The 22652-nt window shown below is 42.2% G+C and overlaps 1 protein-coding gene across 2 annotated transcripts in view; it reads right to left on the bottom strand.

Annotated features, from left to right (window-relative positions):
* Positions 1-6416: 6416 nt before the first annotated feature.
* Positions 6417-22652, bottom strand: part of MAN2A1 (mannosidase alpha class 2A member 1) — a 158214-nt gene continuing 141978 nt past the window's right edge. For both annotated transcript variants that reach the window (XM_024563305.3, XM_045197679.2), the window contains 3 exons: positions 19969-20163; positions 10758-10868; positions 6417-9168 (listed from right to left, as the gene is read on the bottom strand). In XM_024563305.3, the coding sequence (XP_024419073.1) occupies positions 9016-9168; positions 10758-10868; positions 19969-20163 (459 nt within the window). In that variant the 3' untranslated portion in view covers positions 6417-9015. The remainder of the gene's footprint in view (positions 9169-10757; positions 10869-19968; positions 20164-22652) is intronic.

Genomic DNA, 22652 nt, shown 5'->3' with positions numbered 1-22652 from the left:
GAAATGGGTTAACAAATAGTACAGCCTGTGCAGGGGAGGCTCTGAGGGTTAAATGGCCTGAGTGTGCCAGGTGTTTATGGTGCCTGTCACATGGCACTTGAGGTGTTGTCCTTTATCATCATCTTCTTCTTCTTCTCCATCATCATCATCATCATCACCACTATTTTACTTCTGGCCAAGACAAAGGAATCAACATTTAGTGGTCCTTTTTTTCCCTCTTGCCCTCAGACAAGTCAAGACCTGTCCCCTGCTGTGAGAGTGCCCCTCCTCCCCACCCCTGCTCCTTTACAAACATCAAGTGGCCGATAGGCACAGTCACGCTGACGGCAACATCAAACTGTGAGCTCTACATGCCCAAGGCAGTTGCCTTCTATTTGGAACCCTGGCAAGTTCTGAATTCCTACAGCCTCCTGGCTCTGTGACATCAGGTGCTCCAATAGGTAGTTTTCTTTTTCACTGTCAAACAGCTTTCATTTCATTGTTTATTTGCAGAGATTTTAATGAAGCCAGGTGCATAGTTTCAAAGACAGTCATTTTTGTGGTGCTACCCTGTGCCTTGCGTTCCCTTCTAATTTGAAACTCCGCATGTCAGAGATCTTCACTTTCCCTGTATTTGTTAAAGCTCCAAGAATTGGGACTACCACTCTGGTGAAACCTCACCCATCTCTCATCATGCACACAGGCTGAGATTCTGGATAAGGTGAGCTAGTCTTTCACTTTATGTAGTTTTTACTGGATTATAATACCTCATCATTATTACCCTGCAATGACACGGGCCTGAGAGATTGCATAATGACGAGGTTCTACTATAGTTTAAAATAATAGACCTTTTAAAGCTAAAAGTATTTTAATAATGTATCTTATTAATTCTTTAACCTTGTATCTGGGTGACAAATATTCCTGAGTTTATGGTTGACAAATTGAACCCCAGAGACTGGCCTGAAGTGATGTGACTTGAACTAATGGAAGGAGCTAGTAACATTAATACCCTGTAAAACTGTTCTGTCCAAGCTTGGATTGGATGCTACTACTCTTTCACTGATAAAATCACTATGAAGTTCTGAAGTCAACAGACTCATATACAGAAATCTATGTTTCTTAACTGCCTTACTAAAACATCACATGGCTATAATGGAAAAAAAATTCAGAGACACATGTGTCCTTCCTTCACAGTGATTGTCAATTATATGTAGGTCTTTTAAAGTTTCCTGAAAACTACACACTCGCTTCTTTCATTCATGTTCTTGCAATGTGTTTACAAATCAATAGTAATCTGCACACACCTCCAACTTTGTTATTTGAAATAATTTTATTCTGCAGAGTCCAAAGTCTAGACAAAGATTACAGGGAGCATTTCTAGTCTAACTTCCAATGATTTCCCTTCACAAACTTCCACCAGACACGAGCTGGCTTGTTTCTGTGCTGCTGGTGTCACGCCCCACTCCGCTCCCTCAGCTGGTTGGTGATCTGTCATCCCGGGCTCAGCTCACATCCTGCCACCTCCTGCCCTCCATCTCCTCACTGCAGACGGAAGCAGTCTCCTTCCTCTGTGCTCCAGTATCTACCATGTGCCACCAACACTAAGGTGGCCCTCTGCTCTCTGACCTCATGGCGCCAGGCAGTAACTCCATGCAGAATTTCCCTCCCTTACTAGACAGAAGGGCAGGACTATTAAAGTCCTCCCGGCCTCCCCAGAGCTCAGCGCAAGCACTTTGCCCAAGTGACGACTTCAGTTAATGTTTATTGAAAGCTCAATGCAGAATCTAAAACCAGTTGCCTTCAAGCTCTATTAAAGGGAGCCCCATAAATCCAGTGAGAATGAATTTCTAGATTTTACCTAAGAAAATGGATTTTAACTTCAAAGTAATCTTGTTAACTGCACTTAAAACATCCATTTATAAAGACAAAATGAACGAATGAGTCAAATCGTTTTTCTTGAACGCTCACTTATACAGCCAGCCCGGTTATTTCAGTCCTGCAGGAGGTAAGAAAATTTATCCCAGGGAAAGCAAGTGCTCTGATCTTCCGCTCCGGGGAGAGTTTTGTACCAAAACAAAGGCCTCCCCCCGACCTTCACATCATGCTTTGAAAGCCAACCAGGGAGGCTTCATGTGGTGAGTGAAAGAATCGCACACTTCCACACCCTGGAGACACATCTTGCTTGCTGGCATTGCCCTTCAGATCTGGGACCAGGAAACGAGCCCCACGGCTAAGCTCGTGAATAAAGAAATTGGAAAACTATGTAGAGCCTAGGAGCCCAGGATGCTAGGCTCCATGTAAAGCCATTAAAATATGATCTTTTAAACAGCACTCTTTCAATTTCCCTCCTTCTCCTGTTTGGAGATTTAGAAATTCACTTACAGTCCTTCGGTGTATAAATCCATTTGAGAAAATATTTAAAGAGCCTGCTGCCTTCAAAGAAGCTAGCGCCTCCGACCCCCTGCAAGCACCCCAGTCCCTTGGTTCTCTTTCCCCCAGCCTCCAGATTTGCTGGACATTCGGAGGTCTCACCTTGCCAAGTCGAGGCCAGCCCCGGTGCCGCACGTGAATTGAAACGTTCTTCGAACGTATGTGCCAAAGCTATGCTGTCATCTTAAGGCATTTTGCTACTAGACACGTTCTTGATTCACTTTGTATTTTTAAAAACCCTCCTCACCTTATATTTGAAAAAATCTTTACACAATATAATTAAGTGCAGTGTCACTAAACATGTTGAGCAAAATACGCAAGGGCCGAAGCGAGAGGCTGTGCTCTGAGGAGCTGCCTGTACAGCCAAGCTGCAGTCAGGCTGTAGGCTCGCATTCAGCGAACTATCTAAACTCGAGAGCGCAGTGCTAAGGCGGCGCGCGGAACTTCAGTTTAAATACTTCCAGCTCTTGGTCACGTAACCCTAAACTCAAAATGGCTTGGACAGTAAAGTGACTAACTACTTCATACAACAAAGTTGGAGGTGGTTCCTTCAGCAGATCGTCGTCAGGGGCCCAGGCTCTACTTTTGCTTGGGCACCCAGTTGACTTTGTCCCCGATTTGTCTCACCGCACGGCTGCAAAAGGCCTGCAGCAGCTCCAGCCGCGAAGCTCGCACAGTACTTACCGCCTTGAATCACTGCTGGGTGAGGGGAACGTGCTCTCTCCCCCGGTCTGAAGACAGAGGAGGCCTCTCCCAGAAGCCCCCAGCTGACTTCCTGTGGCATTATAGTTCATTGGCTAAATCTCTGACACTTGTCAATTCCTAAATCAATCATCCAGCCTAGAGCAGAAACTTACGACTAATTCAGGCCAGTCGCAATTCACCTCCTGAGACTCAAGACTGCCTGCTCTATGAATAATATCAGGGTTTTATTGGCAGAGAAGGCAGAGGGGCAGTGGCTGGTTGATAAACAACTACAGTATTTTCCATAAGGAGGTCATGTCTTTTAGGGAGATTAGAAATACAGCTTGAAAAATTTATACTTTAATTTCTGGTAATGAGACCTTCCTGCGGGTTTTTAGCAGGAAAATAACATGAACAGAAAAATGCAATTAAGATGTAAGTGACTTTACAGGCTCCAGTTCTGAAAATTGCCATTTTTCTCAGCATTTACTGGTAAGAAAGATACTTTCATTAATTTATTCCACACCTGTTTTCTGAACCCTGCTTTTCCAAGTGTGGGGAAACAGTGCTGAACAAATGGCTGGGGGCCTTCTCCTCAGTAGAGCGTATATTCTAGTGGGGAAGGCAAACCTACACAGTTTCAAGTTTGGCTCAGTTAGGAAGCAGCGAAGCAGGGTAATAAAATGCCCAGCAAAGGAGTGGAGGTGGGGCCGGTATGAACTGGCTGGTCAAGGGAGGGTCTGCAAGCAGAGGAAACTAGTGTAAAGTCCCTAAGAGGAATTCTTGGTGTGTTAGAGACCCACGAAGTAGACAACAGTAAGAGGGACAGTGGAATCAGGTAAGGTTGATTTGGGTCAGGGAAGGATTTCTAAACCACCACCACCACCACAAACACACACACACACATCTCCTAAAGCTGAGGTAGGTGGAAGGTAAGGACCAGGTCAAGTAGGGCTTTAAGGCCTTGGTAAAAACTTGCATGTTACTCCGAGTGTAATGGGAAACAATTTTCAACAGGATAGCAGCTTTCCCAACTTCACTTTGTGGCTGCTATGTGAAAAAAAGAACTGAAAGGGCCAGGACTGGAAGTAGGCGGAGCGGTTAAGGGGCAAAGACCGCTGCCATGTACAAGGTGGCTTGGAACTGGGTGGTTGTGGGGGGGGGGCAGGTGGACAGATTCCATGGGATGCTTTCTGGTAGCAGAGGGTTGTAGGGTATAGGATTTATTATCTGTTACTTAGAAAAGTTTCACAAGGAGATACACCTTACTTAAGTGTTAAGTGTTCTAGGTCAGTGAATCCTCCAGGGAATCTTGTTAAAATGTAGATGATGATTCAGCAGGCCTGGTGTGGAGCCTGAGATTCCACATTCCTAACAATTTTCCAGGTAATGCCAATGCTTCTGGTGTGAGGACTGCACTGAGTAGCAAGATTCCAGCATGATGTGACCTTCACTTACGTTTCTGTTGTATTTCCTACTAGTTAGTATCTTATATAAACCATGTGCTTCAGAGCAGTGGTGTAGCCACTGTAGCCACTTGTTGCTATTTAAACTAGAATAACATACATAGTTCCTCAGTAGCACCAACCACATTTCAACTGCTCAAGAGCTACAGGTGGCCGGTGGCACTCATATGGGACGGTACACGTATAAAGAAACTTGCCATTGTGGGGATGGAAGGCAAAGCACAGGGAACAGAGTTAATACTACTGCAATTACTGATGGTGCCATGTGGGCCCTTGAATTACCAAACGGAACACTTTGTAACGTACGTGAACATCTAGCCTCTGTGCTTGTACACCAGAAACTAATGCAAAATAGTGTTGAATGCTAACTGTAATCGAACATTTTTTTAAAAAAAATTGCTATTATCACAGAGTTTTATTGGACAACGCTACTCCAAACAGAAGAAACTATTTCTAGTTCTTTAGGCTTGCTGGTACCATGTTTTTGGTCTTTTAAAATCAAATGCATCTTTTAAGAACTACCTCAAGTCTACTGTAGAATCCCTTTTCCTATCAGGGGAGGTGGTATTAGAGGAGGGCTATTCCTCACTCATTTTGCCCATGTGATTTAGTTGGACCTAACTCTTCCCTTAGCCAGATGACAGCCAGAGACATCAATCCCAGGGCATTTGCTGAAAAATTTGAAAAAGGTGCTCTTCTTCCACTGGGGTCACTAAGCTGGCTGGATGTGAATACGGATCTGCTGGTAGCTATCCTGCCACCAAATATGCAGCCCTGGTCTGAGAACTCAGGAAAGCAAGACCAAGACAGAAAGGTCCTGGATGACATCATCTTATACTTGGCTACAGCTGTATTTGAAGCGTTCCCTAGCTACCCTTGAATATTTGTTCCTGGGGACAACAAACTTCCCATTTTTGCTTGCTGGAGCCAGTGTATGCTGAGGGCGTCTCATCTGTCACCACCTCTCTTCCAGCATTTGTGCTCCGCTTCCATCGTAGCAGCAGCGTAGCCTCACCTACTCTCCCTCTACTCCCTGTGGGACCCCGCCCACCCTCAACCACTGAGCCACAACCCCTTAGCTGAGGTCTTATCACAGGTTTGTAAGAGGCATGGGAACATATACTTACCTAAATTAAATTATATTCAAGTTATTTTTGATAAGTTGGTAATCAAATATTATGGAGCTGAAGATAATTTTCATTATCTGCTGATCCAATTTTTATTAATGTTTCTAAGTTTTTACAGTTCAGGTTATACAGATTACAAATTGATCAATCTCTTTACTGTAGGTTACCCAAAACAACTCGAAACTTGCTGGTTAGCATGTCCCATATCGTCTGTCTGGTTTACCCATATGAGGTGTATTTATCCCTCCACTCCCCTCATCTCCTAGCTTTGAAGGAGCTCCCCCAAGGCTGCTGAGCTGGGTGCTGGTCTGGGCCAGCCCCTGGCCGACTGCCTCCACATGCCAGTCCTCTGACACACCTTACCTTCTGGATCAGCTCACATGGACCGTCTCAGCTCATGCCTTAGCTTATTCTCCTCTTCATCACTGTCATGGAATACACGGAATCTTACCACAATCTTATCCTGCTCACTGGTTCAGAAGGACCCACAGCACTGTGTTGCTGGGAAGGTTGCTAGATTCCAATCTCAAAGGTTGATAGATGGGAAACTCACCACCACTCCATCTGCCACTTGCTCTTGAAAACTACCTTTTCTAACTAGAACTGGGCTAAAGGAGCAATTCATTCACAAAGGAACAAACAGGCCCTCTGTACTTCACTGTACCCCTCAAAGTGTTTTAATATATTTTGTGTACAAAATAGGATTTAAGAACCATTCTAGAGGACTGTATACATGATAAGATTTATCTTTTATTAGAGATCTTATATTACATATTCCCAAAAAGATATAAAATCTTCCAAGTGAAAATATCAAAACCTATTGATTCCAAGGTAAGCAACATAATCAAAACGAAAGCAAAGACTTTCTTCCAGACAAAGGAATGTGAAAGCATCTCGGCACAAGTACAACAAAGACCTGGGAAGGTAATTACGTTTCACAACACACTTTACAGCATTTTATTTCAGTCAGTATTTGTAGGAAACAAGGATGCTGAGTTCTCAAAACACCGAAGTTAAACCCCAAATTAAAATTTCCAAAAAAAAGAAAGGACACGTGATGAACTCCTCGGTCAACTGAACATCTGTGATAATAAATGTACTAGAACCTAGGCACACAAATATGCCACCAAGTCACAACCGAAGGGTACGGTCTTTAGCGTGTGCCGGAGACACCGAATGATTCAATCAGTTCTTGACCAGAGCCCAAAGCAAAAGCATCCTCTTTTCATTTCCCTGATAATTTAATCTGAAGATAAAAAGCAGAAACTTGCTCACTGAAGAGAATTTCTGCTCTACCTGTGAGCAGTTGGTGGCAACATGCACTAAGACCCAACTGACATGGGGCAGATCCATCTTCAACAACCGGAAGTGGCAAAACCACTGTTATTGCATCGAGATTGTTTATTTCAACTGATCAGAATTTCCAGAACAATTAACCACAGAACACAGTAGACTCCCACAGGAAGGTTTTACATTTAATATGCAATAAAAATACTGATCTTATTCTTGGAATTTGCTTCTGGCAATCCTAAGATCTGTAGACGTCCACAAAGGAGAAGTGTTTGTTTCTATATTTAGTTGCTTATCCCCCCACCTCAAAAAGGAGGAAGGAAACTTACAGTACATGTTTATTGCATGAAATTTCTCCCCTTTAATATCTTCATCAACACCAGTATTGTTTCTTTAATTATTAAAGGCGAAATAAGTCTATGAATTTAACATAATAATCTTAGGAGCTGCGTCTTGATTAAAATCCAGATGTTAATCAGACCACATGACAAAAGAGAAATTAGGTTTTGATTTCTCTAAAAATATGGTGGAGTAACAGGAGGTAAATGGAAATTTAAAGTCAGATAATAATCTACTAGTTAACACAGAGAGAACATTCAAAAGTGTACACATTCAGTGCTCTCTACATTAAAACTGAATATCCTAAACGTTGCTTTTATTTTAATGTCAAGTTAACAATGACCGCAAACAAATTTCATCAAAAGTCTTGTAATGGCACATGGGCTTGGAACTTCACTTTGAGGTTACACACACATAAAAAAGTTTGGAATTCAATGAACATACATATTCTTTAATATGATAAATCACGGTGACCTACGTATAATTGAGTTTCAAAACAGGGTCTATTTTAGAGCATTCTCTCTTCAATATGGTTAACTCCTCGGAAATGGAAACAGGTTGTGAATTTTGCACATTACAGAATCCTTGCTTCAAGTTGCAGTCTCCTTGGCAGCAGCATATTTTAATTAATAATATTTTTTCCCTTGTTTTATTTTCTGAGATCTCAGTACATTCAAATAGTCAAAACGTTTAGAGTAATATCACCACAAATTTAATGAAACAGATCAGAATGTGGCCAGCATTGTCAGGCAAGAATTACACAATTTATGTGTCATAGAAAGTACCCACCCATCTCCCTGCCCACCCACCCCCCTTCCCCAAATGGTAATATGGACACTAAAAGATTTAACAAGACTTATAAAAAAATAAGGCACATTTATTCTGATATGGTATTTTTAAAATAGAAAACCCCTTTTCAGAACACCTGTATTCAAATGAGCTGTGTAAAAAGACACCTTGTGGTACCTAAATAGGTTATGGTACCTACGCAATTGCTTATTCTATTTTAGTGACAATGGAATAAATTGCACCTATCCCACGTTGTCAAGTAATGAAAATATGCCTCTTTTTCTACTACTGAATGATTCAAAACCTGCTATCTCTGGAAACACTTTACAAAGGGTAGGAAGGGAAGGGTCAGGTGGTACATTAGAAAAAGGTGTGAGAATCAACTCTTGTATCATGAGGGTTGATGGATTGCACTTTTCCACACATTTCAACACACACAAATTTTCTAACTTGTATGAATGATTGCAACCATTTTGGCCATTAGCTATTACCCACCAGCTTTTTATTCCATTTTGGTAAAAACGGGCATTTTTGTTAAATTAACAAAGGATCAGCAACATGAATAGTCATAGTAATCTCTTCACAACCCCCAACACAGATATAATTAACATTTATAACCTGAGATACAATCTGTTGAGAGGTTGACTTTAGACATTTCTTCATTTGTTGCATCAATTCATACTGACCATACCAATGGTGACGGCTGATGGAAGGAACTTAAACAAACAAACAAATAAACAGGTTTATAGCATGGCTTTTTTGTTCTTACTGTACTGGTTCAAGAAAGAAAAAATCACAGAATTCATGTTCTCACAGTAGCCAGAAGCTAAAACAATGTGCTTCTTTATTGCACGTTAAACCAAGACGTGTGTAAAAGCCAATGCTTCCCAATCCAAATATGAAAGCCAGGTTCACCTCAGCTGGATTCGAAATGTGCTGATTTCCATGGGACTCAAGTTGATCTCACTTATATTTCGGGCGTCTGGAGGCGAATGCATCAAGGATAATGATGAAGGTACGAGACTTACAACGGTAAACTTGTGAAAAAGTTTCTGTACCAATATCTAAAAAGTGAATGATAAAAATGTGCACATTTAGATCAACTCTGAAGAAAGATTAGTCACACAGCTCTATCTTCAGTGAAAAATATTATGGGACGGAGTAACACAGTATGTTTGAAGTCCCTCTGAAGTAAACTAATGAAGAGGGGCGGGAGACCAAACACACGTCTGCAGGCTCCAACACACAGACCATCCCTGGGCGGAGCCGAGGCAAACGGTAATGAGGAGAGGGCAACTCGCCTATCTTCCTTTTCCATGCTGCCGGACAACATATGCCCAGGGCCGCTTCGTCAATACAAACTAGTGACATCTACGGGCTAAGAAGCTTTAAAATATCCCCATTCTCGTTTGGTCAACATTCACCCCCAAACACAGGTGGTTTTCTACCATTTTCCTGTTCCAGCGGAGCTGAGAGACAGGGCAGAGCCTGCCCCAAGGAAGGCTCATTGTGTCCGTGAGTCTCATTTATAGGGTGGGGAGGTTGTATGAATAGGTCCCTCTGGATTGTACAGCCCCCTTAGGAGTCAAAGCCTTAACGTTTGAATACAAATGCTCACAACCAAGTATATTCAGATCAACAATAAGGTGGGTACAGGTACAAATATAACTTTAAAAATAATTAATATAAAAACATAATAAAGACATCGGTGCTTTCCTAGCACCAACTCCATGAATGGTGAGGCAAAAGAAATGGAAAAGCTTATCTACGTAAATTTAGGGCCCCTACTGCATTGTCTTCTTTTCAGATCCTATGTACATGCTAATCTGTGGGGCTGAAACCAGATCTGCGGTCATGTCTACAGTGTGTGCGCGAGGTTCCGGAGAAGAGCTGCCTCAGCTGCGCCGCCTGGTGGGGCAGACCTGCCTGGGCGCCAGAACCTGCCCAACTGCATTCTCTGGGTTACAGCCCGCTCCGCCACACGAGCGGGCGACTGGAGGTTTGTTTTCTTCCAAGGAGAGGCGTGGTGGAATTGTCAGCAAGACCAACTTGAAGAGAGATAAAAAATGGGCTGTCTTCAGGCAGCGGTCAGAGGTTTGGCCTGCACCGTATGGCCTCACGTGCCAATCCGGCTTCACAGAAAACCTAGACCTGCCCGTCTGCATGGGGAAACAACTGAGGGAAGCTAAGAACAGCTGCCTTGGGGTGGTGGTTGAGTTATCCCACTGGCCACAGTCTCACCGCTCCTGTCGCTTCTCTACTGCCACCCCCATTCTCTTAATATAAAACTTGTCTTGGCCACCGCAGGACTTGGGTTTGTCATCCTGAACTATTTCATACTTGAGTACATCCAAGAAAAGAGAAAATACAGGGGTGGGGTGGGAGAGGATGTTTTGTAGGTTGGAAATGGAAGGCCTAAGAATCGGTGAGGGCATTGTTTCCAAATATGCACGTGTTCTGACTATGCATTTTGAGCTGACAAGGAGAGGAGCCTGAAGGTTGACAACGTGCTTTAAGATGCAGAGACTTGAGCTAATTTGCAGCTGAAGGGAACAAATCAATAAAGAGGCAATGAAACATTGTCTTATTGTCAGAAAGGAAGGATTTCAAACTCGACACTAAGTCGACACACACACACACATTTTCGGCTCACCTTTCCCTGGGTGGTGGAACAAAGCAGCCCCGTGCCTCTGCTGGAGAAGCGGCAGTCAAATCCCTTCCTGTGGAGGATCAAGGCAGCCTCATCGGAATACTTGCCATCCACCTGCAGATGAGCAAAGTGCCAACACGCACAGCAACATTAATGTAAATACCGTCACTACTGCACACTTCACTGATGTCAGCATCCCCAAACCCCAGCGGCGTATCTGACTTAGCCGTGAAGCCAGGCAAGTGGCATTTCCCCTCAGGTCCCATGTTCACGGGGCCTGTCCACCTCCCCCAAGGAGTCAGGTGTGCTATGTTCCAGGTTTGTTATTACGTCACCTCGTGCCTTGCTTTCTCCACAGTTCTTGAGGACTTGGGTTCCCTTTTGTCCACATATTACATACCATTTTACCAAGTTTCTTCAAATAAAGCATTTCACTTTTGCTTATTTTTAATGTACTCATCAGTTGAATAAAGTTCTGGATCATCCTCACTTGGGGGTAAGACTTTTAATGTGCACCTAAATTTAATCCCTATCTGGTCACTGAATGACGATGTATCATCCACCTTAAAACTGAAACAGGCTTCTTCACTGAATACTAATTTTTGCTAATTGTATTAACATTTTTAATCTTTAATGTATTGGTTCATTTTTTTTTATATAAGAGACATCTGAATTAGTCATCCTTCTCACTTGCTAGCCAACCACATTTATTAGCTTGCTGTATCATTTAGATTCACATTACGGAAGCTATTCTTCCTGTGCAGGCAGGAAGAAAAATACTAAACGTGGCGTGTGAGTTACAGGGCTCAGTACAAGCATAGCTTGTTTTATACTGCGCTTTGCTTCACTGTCCTTCACAGATACTTTCTTCTTTTTTTAAACAAATTGGAGGTTTGTGGCTACCCTGTGTCAAGGATATGCACTGGGAAACAAAAATATGCTCGTGACTCCTTGCTTTAGTGTGATGCTCACTTCAGTGCGGTGGTCTGCGACGGAACCTGCAGTAGGTCCGAGGTGTCCCTGTATACGCCTTCTTGAAGTAAAACTTCTTGCATCTATTTAAGTCAGTGCCGTGAGTAGTTCAAGTCTTTGAATATTTTAAATTACAAATATCTTTAAAAAGTTCGTTTCCTAAAGGGGGAACATGTCTATGATAATAGCAAAATGAATTAAAACTCGTTGGCAAAGTGAAGAAGTGTGCAGTTATTCAAGCAGGTCGTGCGCTGCCTGGCACTGACGCCGTGTTGAAAGGATCCCTTTCTCTCTCCTGTGGCCACGGGTACCAATGCGCCCCAGTTCTTGATCCTCCTCCCTAGGGGAAGATTTTTTAATGTGCCACAGAGACATCTTTTCCGACCAGCGGCCAGCGTTGCCACCATGGATTCGATTTTCATGTGCCTGAACAATTTAAAGCTGTCCTTACCTCAGATTCCTGGCTGGAGTAACCTGTTTTTTGACATTTCACACTGGTATTTTGCAATGGTACTGCTAAGATTTTGTTTGAGGGGAGAGAAAAAAGTCATTTAAGGAATTCTGAGTCATTGCTGGACCCTCTGATACACAGAGCAAGTTTAAATCATAGGGTGATTTCTAATAAAATTTCTGTGAATGTCAGTCTCAAAACTGCATGAAAATGGCACATATGAAAATCAGTAGTTTATAATAAACATAGGAGCTCCAGAAGAACAACACAGGCAACTCTGTCACGTGCCCACTGTGAAACCCTGGAACAGTCATTTGGTTTTCCCAAGCATCAGTCCCCTCACCTCAGTAAAACAGGGCTCAGCATGGCTCCCTCCTTCAGGGAGTCAGTGTGGGGTAACCCGCTGAACACACCATGTAGTCACACTGTATGCTCCACAAGAGGAAACAGATTTTAAAAGACCTGTTCTTACATTTATTAATGTATAAGTAATATCTGGACCTCAGAAAAGAAGGGAGGTGTGGGAAAGAAAGTTCACAGATTTTGAAACTGCACCATGCATGGGGCTAGGTGAGCAACAGAAGGAATGTCTTTGTAAACCAGTTCAGATCACAGCTGCAGCTGAATCCCTGCAGGCAGGCTTGGGTGTTCCAGAGCCACACAGGGCACATCCATTGCAGAACTCGTTCCAGGGGACAAACCAGCGTGAAGCTGCTAGACTAAGTGGGGCCAGTGCGGCTCCTCCAGGAACTGGGCGGAGTGTGGGGGACGGGGTCTGCCGGCAGAACAAAGCCGTCAGGCTTAGAGAAAGCTGGGTCAGAGGCAAGGGCTGGTTCCACCGCAAACCAGTCATGGGACTCTGTGTTTATCACTTAACCTCTGAAAATCCCTGGAACTAGGTTAGACTTCTGAACAGCCCCTTTGAGGGTCAAGGGCCAACCACAGGGATAATAACAGTAATTGCAGCTAACACTTACTGAGCATTTCACTGTGTGCCAGACTCTGTGCAGAGTGGTTTCCACGAATTAACTCATTTCACCTTCAACAACATTTAAAGTAGTTGAGGGGGTATACAAGTTTGCATTACTACATTTAAATGTACAGGAACATCCCTATCCCCAAGCACTCTCTCTCATACTTAAATAGCAATTACCTCTAATGACTCTACCTTAGCCCTTCATGATCTGTTCCCATGTACGGTCGGTGGGTGTATCCTTCCATGGGTGTCCCATTATTACTGAGTAGACAAGAGAAATAAGGCAGTGTGTTCCCCAACATTTTCCACAGTATCACCCTCCTCTCGTCCCCATGCAGGAGGCAGGATAAGGTTCTGAGTGGGGAACTGGAGTCAGAGACGCAGGGCGGTGCCTCCCAGCACCTCCATTTACTGGCTGAGTGACCTCGAACAGTTGCCCACCACCTCTAGGTCAGTGAGTTTCCTCCTCTCCAAGATGAGGTGCAGTACCGCACCGCCTACCTTCACAGTGCTGTTGTGAGAGCTAGCTAACACTCGTGTGCAGCACTCAGCATAACGCTTGCCATAGACACAATGTTAGGTATGTCGTTCTGAAAAATCTGAGGAACTATTAATAAAGTATATAAGGAATACAAGTCAAGTGGCATCAAGATTTACTTTGGCAATAAGCTTCAACTTTCTCTAATTTATAAAAAAATGTGCCAACACTTTTACTTCATTATTAGTAACGATCACAACTGCTCACGTAACTGCCACAGTTGCGAACCTGCACCCGTCAGGCACTCAGTGCTTCCTCAGAGCCCGCCGCTGCTCTAAACGCTTTCCAACGCCGACGCATTTACTCCTCACAAGTTCTCTGAGGGGGGTTCCAGTTTCATTGCCACATTATGAATGCGAAAACTGGGACTCAGAGAACTAACTAAGAGACATGCTCTATGCCACCCAGACAGCAAGTAGAGAGGATGCTCTCAAACCCAGGCAGTCTGACTCCAAAGTCTGGGCTTCTGACAGCTTCGTGCTGCCGCCTTTGCTCTAGCTGTGAATCGGTGCTCACAGATGCCAGCTAGGAGAGGAAAAGGGGGAACCACTTTGGACATAATGCGACAAAAGGCTATAAACTAAAGGAGGTCACCCTCTGATCTGAGGCTGCTAACAGGGAGGATTTAATCCATGGACCCAGCAGAGCTAAAACTGTGATTTATCAAAACATGTAACAATTCAGAAAATAAACTTGAGAAATTGTAATTTCTAATCATCCACAACCTACCCATCCATTTGTCCTATTTTAAACAGAATTTAAGGCCAACGTGAGAATTACACATGTACATGACAGTCTTTCCTGAGAATATAGGCAAATACTCCTCTACTGAAGTGTGCGAGAGATCAAAATGTGAGTTACACTATTCCTGTCTCACACTCAAAGAAACTTCCTTTGCTTATTAGTAATGCGCAGTTCACAGACCAGCAAACCCCTGGTCGCTACAGCAAACATCTATGCACACGTGTTTTCTGGGGATGAGAGAGTCTATAAATTTGACCAGTTCTCCAGGAGGAATGTGACCCCAACCCTCCTCCTAGACTGTGCAAGGTGTGTAGAGATGAAGGCATGCTTAGGCACCTAGTGAGAACATGTCTCCAACCCGCGCAGATGCTTTGAAAATGCCTAACAACACTCATATTTCAGTGCATTCTGACAGCTGAAAAGGTTAGAAAATTGCAGTGTGTCGTAAGTCCGGAGACACGACAGAGCCAGCAGAAATTCATTTTCCAGGGTACTCATTAAAATAGCCAATAACAGTTATCCGGCTTTGATCAACAAGATAACATGACAGGAAGGGGAAGGGGAATGGTGGTTCTTAGATACATACAACAAAGAGAATTTTTTCCCACAATTTTCACCTTTCCAGATGCTAGGGAGATCAATAAAGCACCAATCAATTCTTTTAAGAAAGGCAAAATAAAGCAAAAACTTTAAGCTGCCTTTTATAAGAAGCAGGTGGTGTAAATAAGTCAGGAGAGAAAATCTTACTCAGTAAGCGATGCTGATGTTGAAATGATTGGTTAACTATTTGCAAGACACAGTTCAGCACAAATCAAAAGAAATTCCACAGAGAATAGAGTCAAACATACATAGGTATAGACATAGGTATAAAGTTAGATATAGATGTAAATATATATATATATATATATATACATATATATATATATATGAATAACTAAAAACACAACTGAACATACAGCAGTGGAAACAATCTGGAGCAACACTAGCTGAATCACATCATCATTGTCCAAGGCAGACCAGCTCTGTGAAGCCCAGCTGAACAGCTCAGTCAAGCGCTTTCGCGTCCCCAGAACGTCAGCACCTACAATTCCAGCCTACGGAACCCTGACCCATGATCCTTCCTCCCGAGAGATTCTTCCAGCATCTTCTCTACCAAGACTTCTTTCTCTCTTAATCGTTACCCTTTCCAGACGACAAGGCTTTCTTGTTTAGTGGACATGAATGGTGCTCCTGTTCCAGTTTTCAAACTTTTTCAGAAACTCCTTTTTAATATTTCAAGCCCCTGAGAGGGCAAGAAAAGGGAGGTGACAAAGAGAAGAGATTTGGAGGTCAGGCCTCCAGGAGGAGAAGACTGACAGTTAAGTCCCTAGACAGGGGCGGGAACAAGCTGGGGTGCACAGCATGCAGTGAGGCAGGATTTTAAGAGATGATCTTCCCTTTTTACCTGACCACAAATATGTGACATAGAATTATTTTCCTCCAAAAACATATAAATTAGAAAAGCAAGATAGGCTTACATAAAAGCATAAACTCATTACCAATACAGTACAATTCCTGAAAAAGTACTTTGAGGAAGAGATTTAGTAACTCAGAAAGTCCAGTACTACCTGAGGCAACAACATACAGCATTCAGATTCAGAAGACCAGGGATTGGGTCCTGATTCTACCATTTACCTCTGGTAGTTTTCTTCTTACTCACTCAATCATTAATCCTTTAATCTCTCTAGCCCTTAGTTTCCCAATCTGAGAGTTTAAAAAAAATTACTAAATCCTAGGCTCTCCACCCCAGACCTACACAATCAGAATCTCAGAGATGAGGACATTTATAAAAATCTCTTTTTCTCAAATCCCCCTAGTGTGACCGGGACACAGGGGCTCTGAGGACTGCTTGCTGGGCAGAACCACCTCAGTGGGTTGGCACACTCCAGGCCCACGCCTCTCCGACTATTCCTGGAGCCCATGACTCCTTTCTCCATGAGGAGCAAGAGAGACCAGCTGAGGTGTAGAACTGAAGAACCTTTAGACAGGGGCTGAGAGGATGGGGAAGCAGGTACACCCTCATTATACTGCTGATGAAGGAGGTCAGGCTGGAGGACAGATGAAGTCTTACCAGTGCAAGGTGGTCCTCAGACAAATTTATCATGGAAATAGAATGAAGTGGTGGTAAGGAGAATGCTTACTCAGACACAAGCCATGCAGACCTCTGGTCTTGCTTGGAACCCGACCTGAAGGCTGACATTACAGTGGACAGAACAACGTGGGTCTGAACTGCGTGGATCCCCTTACACACAGATGTTTTTCAATGGGCCCACTCAGCCCTACTGACTCACACAGTTCACATCCGCACCGTTCAAGGATCAGCTGGAAGCTAGGAATCCGAGTATGTGGAGGGCCAGTTAGGATTATATGTGGGTTTTCGACTGCATGGGCGGATGACCCCCAAACCCTGTGTTGCTCAAGGGTCAACTGAATTTGTATTTCAGTGGGAAACATTCACTGCAATCCTCAAATGAACAAGTAACTGTGTGTTTGGAGCTGATAGCACACAAAAACAAGAACACAAGCCAAAATGCATGGCTCAGGCTTCTGAGTTTATTCAGTAATTTCTGTTTTTTAGTATAACCATGGAATTACCCTTGACATAACTGAAGTACCAAGCTTTCTTCAAATCAATACCTACCATCAGCTTCCTTCAATGATTATCTTCCTATTATCAGAAGTTAGGGGACAGAGAACAATTCTTTAAAGAAGTGTTTCTGAACGGACTAATCAATTGTCTTGGATTACTAGAGAGCTTAAACAACCATGAGAAATATGTGCTAAGAGTCAAAGGCTAATATAAAAACTGGCGACAATTAATATGATAATGCCAAACAGCCCCAAGTATTTATCTCTGATGGTGTGCCAGCAGCACAGTAGTTATCATCAGGCATTAACATTTTAGCCTTTTTTATTTTGGTCAAATATCCACATTGTTAAATTGCTTTCTATTCCCTCTGCTAAAACGCTAGTTTGCATCTGAGCTGGCAAACCCGGCCGGCACCATCAGGACTACAAAGTATGTTTACAAAACACTTCTATTTCGGAGGGCTTCCACAGCGTTATTTTATGTGTTTCTCGCAGAAGACCTGACGCAGGCACAGCTGATACCAGCCCCATTTTATAAGTGGAGCTGAGGCAGCAGTCACTCGGCCAGCAGGCAGTGAGGTGGCACACCTGTCCAAAGGTGAGAAGAGCAATGGGAAGCCAGGTGGCCACTGAGTGGAGGCCAGACTGTAGAGGGCCGGAAAGCTCAAGAGTTGAACCAGTGTGGTAGGCAATGAGAGTTTTAAACTGGGAAGTGATTAGATTTGTATGACAGGAAGGCAGCCAACAGCAGGAAGAATGGAAGAAGCAGGTAATCACTAAAAAGAGGTGATCTGGAAAACAAGCACCAGCTTTAGATCGTAGACAGTAATTCACTTCCTCTAGGTAACTGAAGCTGCTTCCAAAAAACAATCGCTTTCAAATAATTTCGGGAAGGAATCATCTAGTAGTAAGAAAAAGTAGCCATTATGTGCCCCAGAAGCCTTCAGATCCTTTAGGCTGCGAATGTCCTCGAATGTCCTCAAATGCCTACGCTCGGAGGTGGTGACGTGAGGCCCCCCACTCTATCCTTTCTCCCCGTTTACCCCCTGAATTAACGGCAGATTACCTCAGGGAGGCTATCCGACTCTGGTGTGTTCTTTCCATGACTCAAAAGCAGACCCACAAAGGAATCAAAGGAAAGCTCAGTGTGCACGTAGCTTCCATCCTGAACACATCTTTGGCTTTCAGGCCTCCATACTTGCTCTTAGCTCTGCCTGGACCACTCTACCCCCAGAAATCTGTATTGAGTCTCTTACTCCCCGACCTCCTCCATGTAATTTTTTCTCATCATCACCACTTCTGCGAGGCCCCCTCCAACCACTCTATTCAAACTTGTATCACTTTCTAGAATTGCCATTCCTTCCCTTTTTTCTTCCACAACACTTATCACCATCTAACATCTTAAATGTTTCTTTTATTTTTCTTCAATTACTTTTTCTCCTCCCACTAGAATCTAAGGTCCAGAAAGGCAGTGGCTTTTGCCATTTTGTTCATGACTACATCCCTAGTTCCTTTAGAAGTCCCTGGCACCTAGCAGGCATGAGATAAAGTTCACAAGTTCACTCACAGGGTCAGGTCTCTTGCAATACATACAGACATGCGCATAGGCCTCTTGCATTCACTTATATTCATTATTACAAGCCATATATATTTTCCTACATAGTAATGCATAAGTTCTTTATCATAAACATACAATTTTAAAAGCTCTAGTTGTCCAGGTGTGTAGGAGTTAATTCTTATACTTTATTTGGTTTGCTTTAGAGATTTTTTCTTCTTTTTAATTTATTGATTTTAGAAAGAGAAAGGAAGGAAAAGAAAGGGACACAGAAAGAAACACTGATTTGTTGTTCCCTTTATTTATGCACTCACTGGTTGAGTTCTGTACGTGCCCTGACCGGGGACTGAGGCACAGCCTCGGTGTATCTGGATAATGCTCCCAGCACCTGAGCTACCTGGCCAGGGCTTACGTGGTTTGTTCTTACACTAAACCCTTTTCGTCTCTTATGTTGTCTTCCAACACGAACATTCTCTTCTTTTCATATTCAGGACATTTATTATATTTCCCAAAGAATCCACAACCACTTACTATTTTCACTAAGAGTATGTCAATTCACAATATCAAAACAGCTCTACAAAACATAAAAATGATATCAAATTTCTAATCTTTATTCTTTTCAAATGCAATTACTGACTTTAAAAGTAGGCATATACAGGGTGGGGGAAAAAGTAGGCTTATAGTTGTATGAAAAATAATAAAATAATTAATAAATAATACAAGCATAAACCCTGTTTCACATACTCACAACTGTAAAACCTTTTCGCCCCACCCAGCTTATGAACTAAAGCAATCTAACTGAATTAAAATTCCATACCTAATAAAAGCTACCCTTGTTATCTTCAGTAAATTTTTGTGTTTCTCCCAATAGTTGGTTTCTTGATGCAAAGGTTTGGGTTTCAGTACTTTTCAGGAGAAAGACGCAAATGTGCGAACCCTCTGCTACAGAATTAAATGTTATGCTTTCTACTTCTCTAACTCTCAAGAAACACTGGCTACTAAGAATAAATGAAGGGAAGATGCCAGCACAACCGATCTTAAGGCCTGGTTCTCCCACCTACAAATTGTATGACCCCAGGAAAGCTTCAGCTGCCTTAGCCATAAAAACGAGAAAGATGTTATCCCTGACCCACTCACCACACAGACCTTTTCTGAGAATGAAATACATTAGTACTGGGGTATGCTTTAAACTATAGAACAACAAATAAAAGGTATAATAATTTTGACAAGAAGCTAAGTCCTCTCGCTCAGTCCTTGATGCATAGTAAAACTTACAGTATCTTTCTTCTTCATACTTCCTTACCCCAGGTATATTACAAAAAGTAATTTTTTATAGATTTTGGAAAATACCTTTGACTGTATTGTCCTCAGATTAAGCAGATGAATGTCACAAGGCAAAGATGACAGTAATGGGGAGAATTCACCCAGCAGCTGAAGAGTGGGCACGGGGACCTTCTCTGTCATTGTTAAGACAGGGTGATTCAGGAAAGAAGAAGTCATGTGGCTGAGGAGAGAAGGATAACTGACCGGCTTCTTTTCTTCTTCCTATCAGGAAAAAGCAAAAATTTGTAAGAGCTACATATTTGCAGTTCTCATGATATTAAATGAATTACTTGATAGGATTTAAATAGAAAGAAATATAAAAACATATAAATACTTTGATTTTCTTATATTTTATTAATAACAGTTGCAGCAAATGCATAGCAGATTACAGATTACCAAGCAATACAAGAAAACAAACAGTGTCCACTTAATTCATGTTAGTAATATCCCTTTTCCATTGCTTTAATACTAAAAATCCTGACAGCGTTCTCCGCAAACACGAAACTCTTTCTTAACCTACCACAAAACCCTTCAAGTAGAGGGATGGAGATGCTCACATCTTGCACATCATCAGATGTTACCTCTTTCCCTCAGGTTTTTCTCATCACATTCTCATGGTTTCATTAATACACTTAAGTAGACCGTAAAGGTAGGTGTTAATCCCAAGCTATGTTTCATAAATGTTACCTAGTGACAGAGTTTTTTTAAACTCTCAAAATCAACAAGGCTTTTAAATAACACAGGTGACATATCTAGATCATCTGTTTTCTTTAAATTGAATAAATCATTGTCAATTGCTTCCCTCTACTTTATTCCCCAAATGGGAACTATTATATATGTTATACAATAGTTATCACACATTTATATGGTACACAATTATTCAGTATAGTTTAAAAATGCTTCAGTCTTTGCTATGGTGTATACTTGGAGGCAAGCATTTCAGCATGTTCTAATATTAAATAAGTCTACCAGGGCTGGGGACATACAAGAGTGGATGACAAAAATAATTAATTAAATTAATGACTAAACAGAACCTTAACCAATAATACCTAATGTGTAAAAGCAGACACAGAAAAGCACTAAGAAGAGAAAATAATTTATGTAGAAAGGTCTTTTGTTCCTCAGTGACGCTTGTGGTAACTTTAATTCTGTATCTTATTTAAGTGACTATTTCACTGATATCTTCTGATGTTGCACCCTTTTTTCCAAATGAAGAGGCTTGCTACTTATCTGTGTGAAAAGATAGAACTTAGAGAACATACAGAGCTTAAAATTCAGAATGTCGGATTAGCACTGAACAGAGGGTGTTAGTGAAGAGTGATAAGCATCTTGCCAGTAGCAAACTGTATATGTCGTTACAATTTAGACCAGGGAGAGAGAAAAAAAAAAAGGATTTTAAGGCAGCAGAGGGACATTGAAATATTAAGATACTGACAAAAAATATGAGGTCTGAAGTACTTGTCAAAAAATGTATCCATTCCACATTTTTAAGGAAAGATTAAATAAAGCACATAAAATAATATCCTCCAACAGTATTGAAATTCAATGCAGCTTATAGAATAACATGAATAGAGAGGGAACATTTTCAACAAGACACTTTAAATGCACTACAAGATCAAAGAACTTCATAATCTACGTCAGAATTGCTGACATATCACATTTGAGTAATAGAGATAAAAGATTCTAACACAAAGGAAAACACCTGCCTTATCAGATCAGCAGGCATTAAGTGTGTTCTAGGTCAAGAACCTTTCAGAAAAAGCTCTCTGACTTTGTTCTATGCTGTTGGAGGAATCCCAGGACACTTGAGTGAGAAGGTGGGCACTTCCTGATGGATTACCTGTGTGTTAGAAGCTGTAATGTGTACATTTACCTTTCCTCCAAACCCAAATCAGTTCATCTGACCTCAGTGTTCCCTCCAAATTGATCACACATCAGAATGGTTTGGGGAACTTTTAAAAAGCATAGATTTCCTAGGCAGGGCGAGGCCCCAGAAAGGTGACACTTAAATGCCACTCCCGGCCAGGCGAATCTCGTGTGGCCAGTCCCACACTGCTCTGAGGACCTGTGCTGAGAAGTGCCACTGCAGACACCCTTCTGACTTTCTAGGAGAAACAGAATGCCCTGTGGAATCCAAAGTATAAGCCTCCCCCTTTTAACTAGTTTTGGATTTAAAAACACAGGATTCAGACTGAAAAACATGTCCATGAAAAGTCTGGTCCATGAAGCAATGTTGTAAGTACAAGGGGATTTCAAGAACTTATCTATCAACAGTCCTAGGCGAGATAAGGAGAAGTTTGTATTAATAGGAGAGTGGTGGTTCAGTGCCTTAAGAGCACCACGAACAAACAGCACGGCCGGAAGCTGCCCAGGTTCCACCATCCACACACTTTCTTAACATGTTTATAGCAACAGGGGCTCAACAAGATGTTTAACTGTTGAAATTACCACTACTTTGATTAACTTCCTGGACAGGTACTTTTTTAACTGTAACCCTTATGATAAACCCAAAGTTTATACAACATGCTTAAGTGTCGGAGCTATAAATGAAGTCCCCAGCCTTGTATGTAGTAACTAATACACTACTATAAACATGATTTGGTTTCTTGTTTGGAAGGCTTCAGACTGCGCAAGTCTAGCTTTCTCCTTGTAGCACGTGTGAAATTAAAATAGTTTTAAGCATATTCTGATCCAAACCACACCACGTCTTC

This window comes from Desmodus rotundus, chromosome 1 (genome assembly GCF_022682495.2).
Source record: "Desmodus rotundus isolate HL8 chromosome 1, HLdesRot8A.1, whole genome shotgun sequence".
Taxonomy (NCBI): Eukaryota; Metazoa; Chordata; class Mammalia; order Chiroptera; family Phyllostomidae; genus Desmodus; species Desmodus rotundus.
This window is presented reverse-complemented; position numbering and strand designations above follow the sequence as displayed.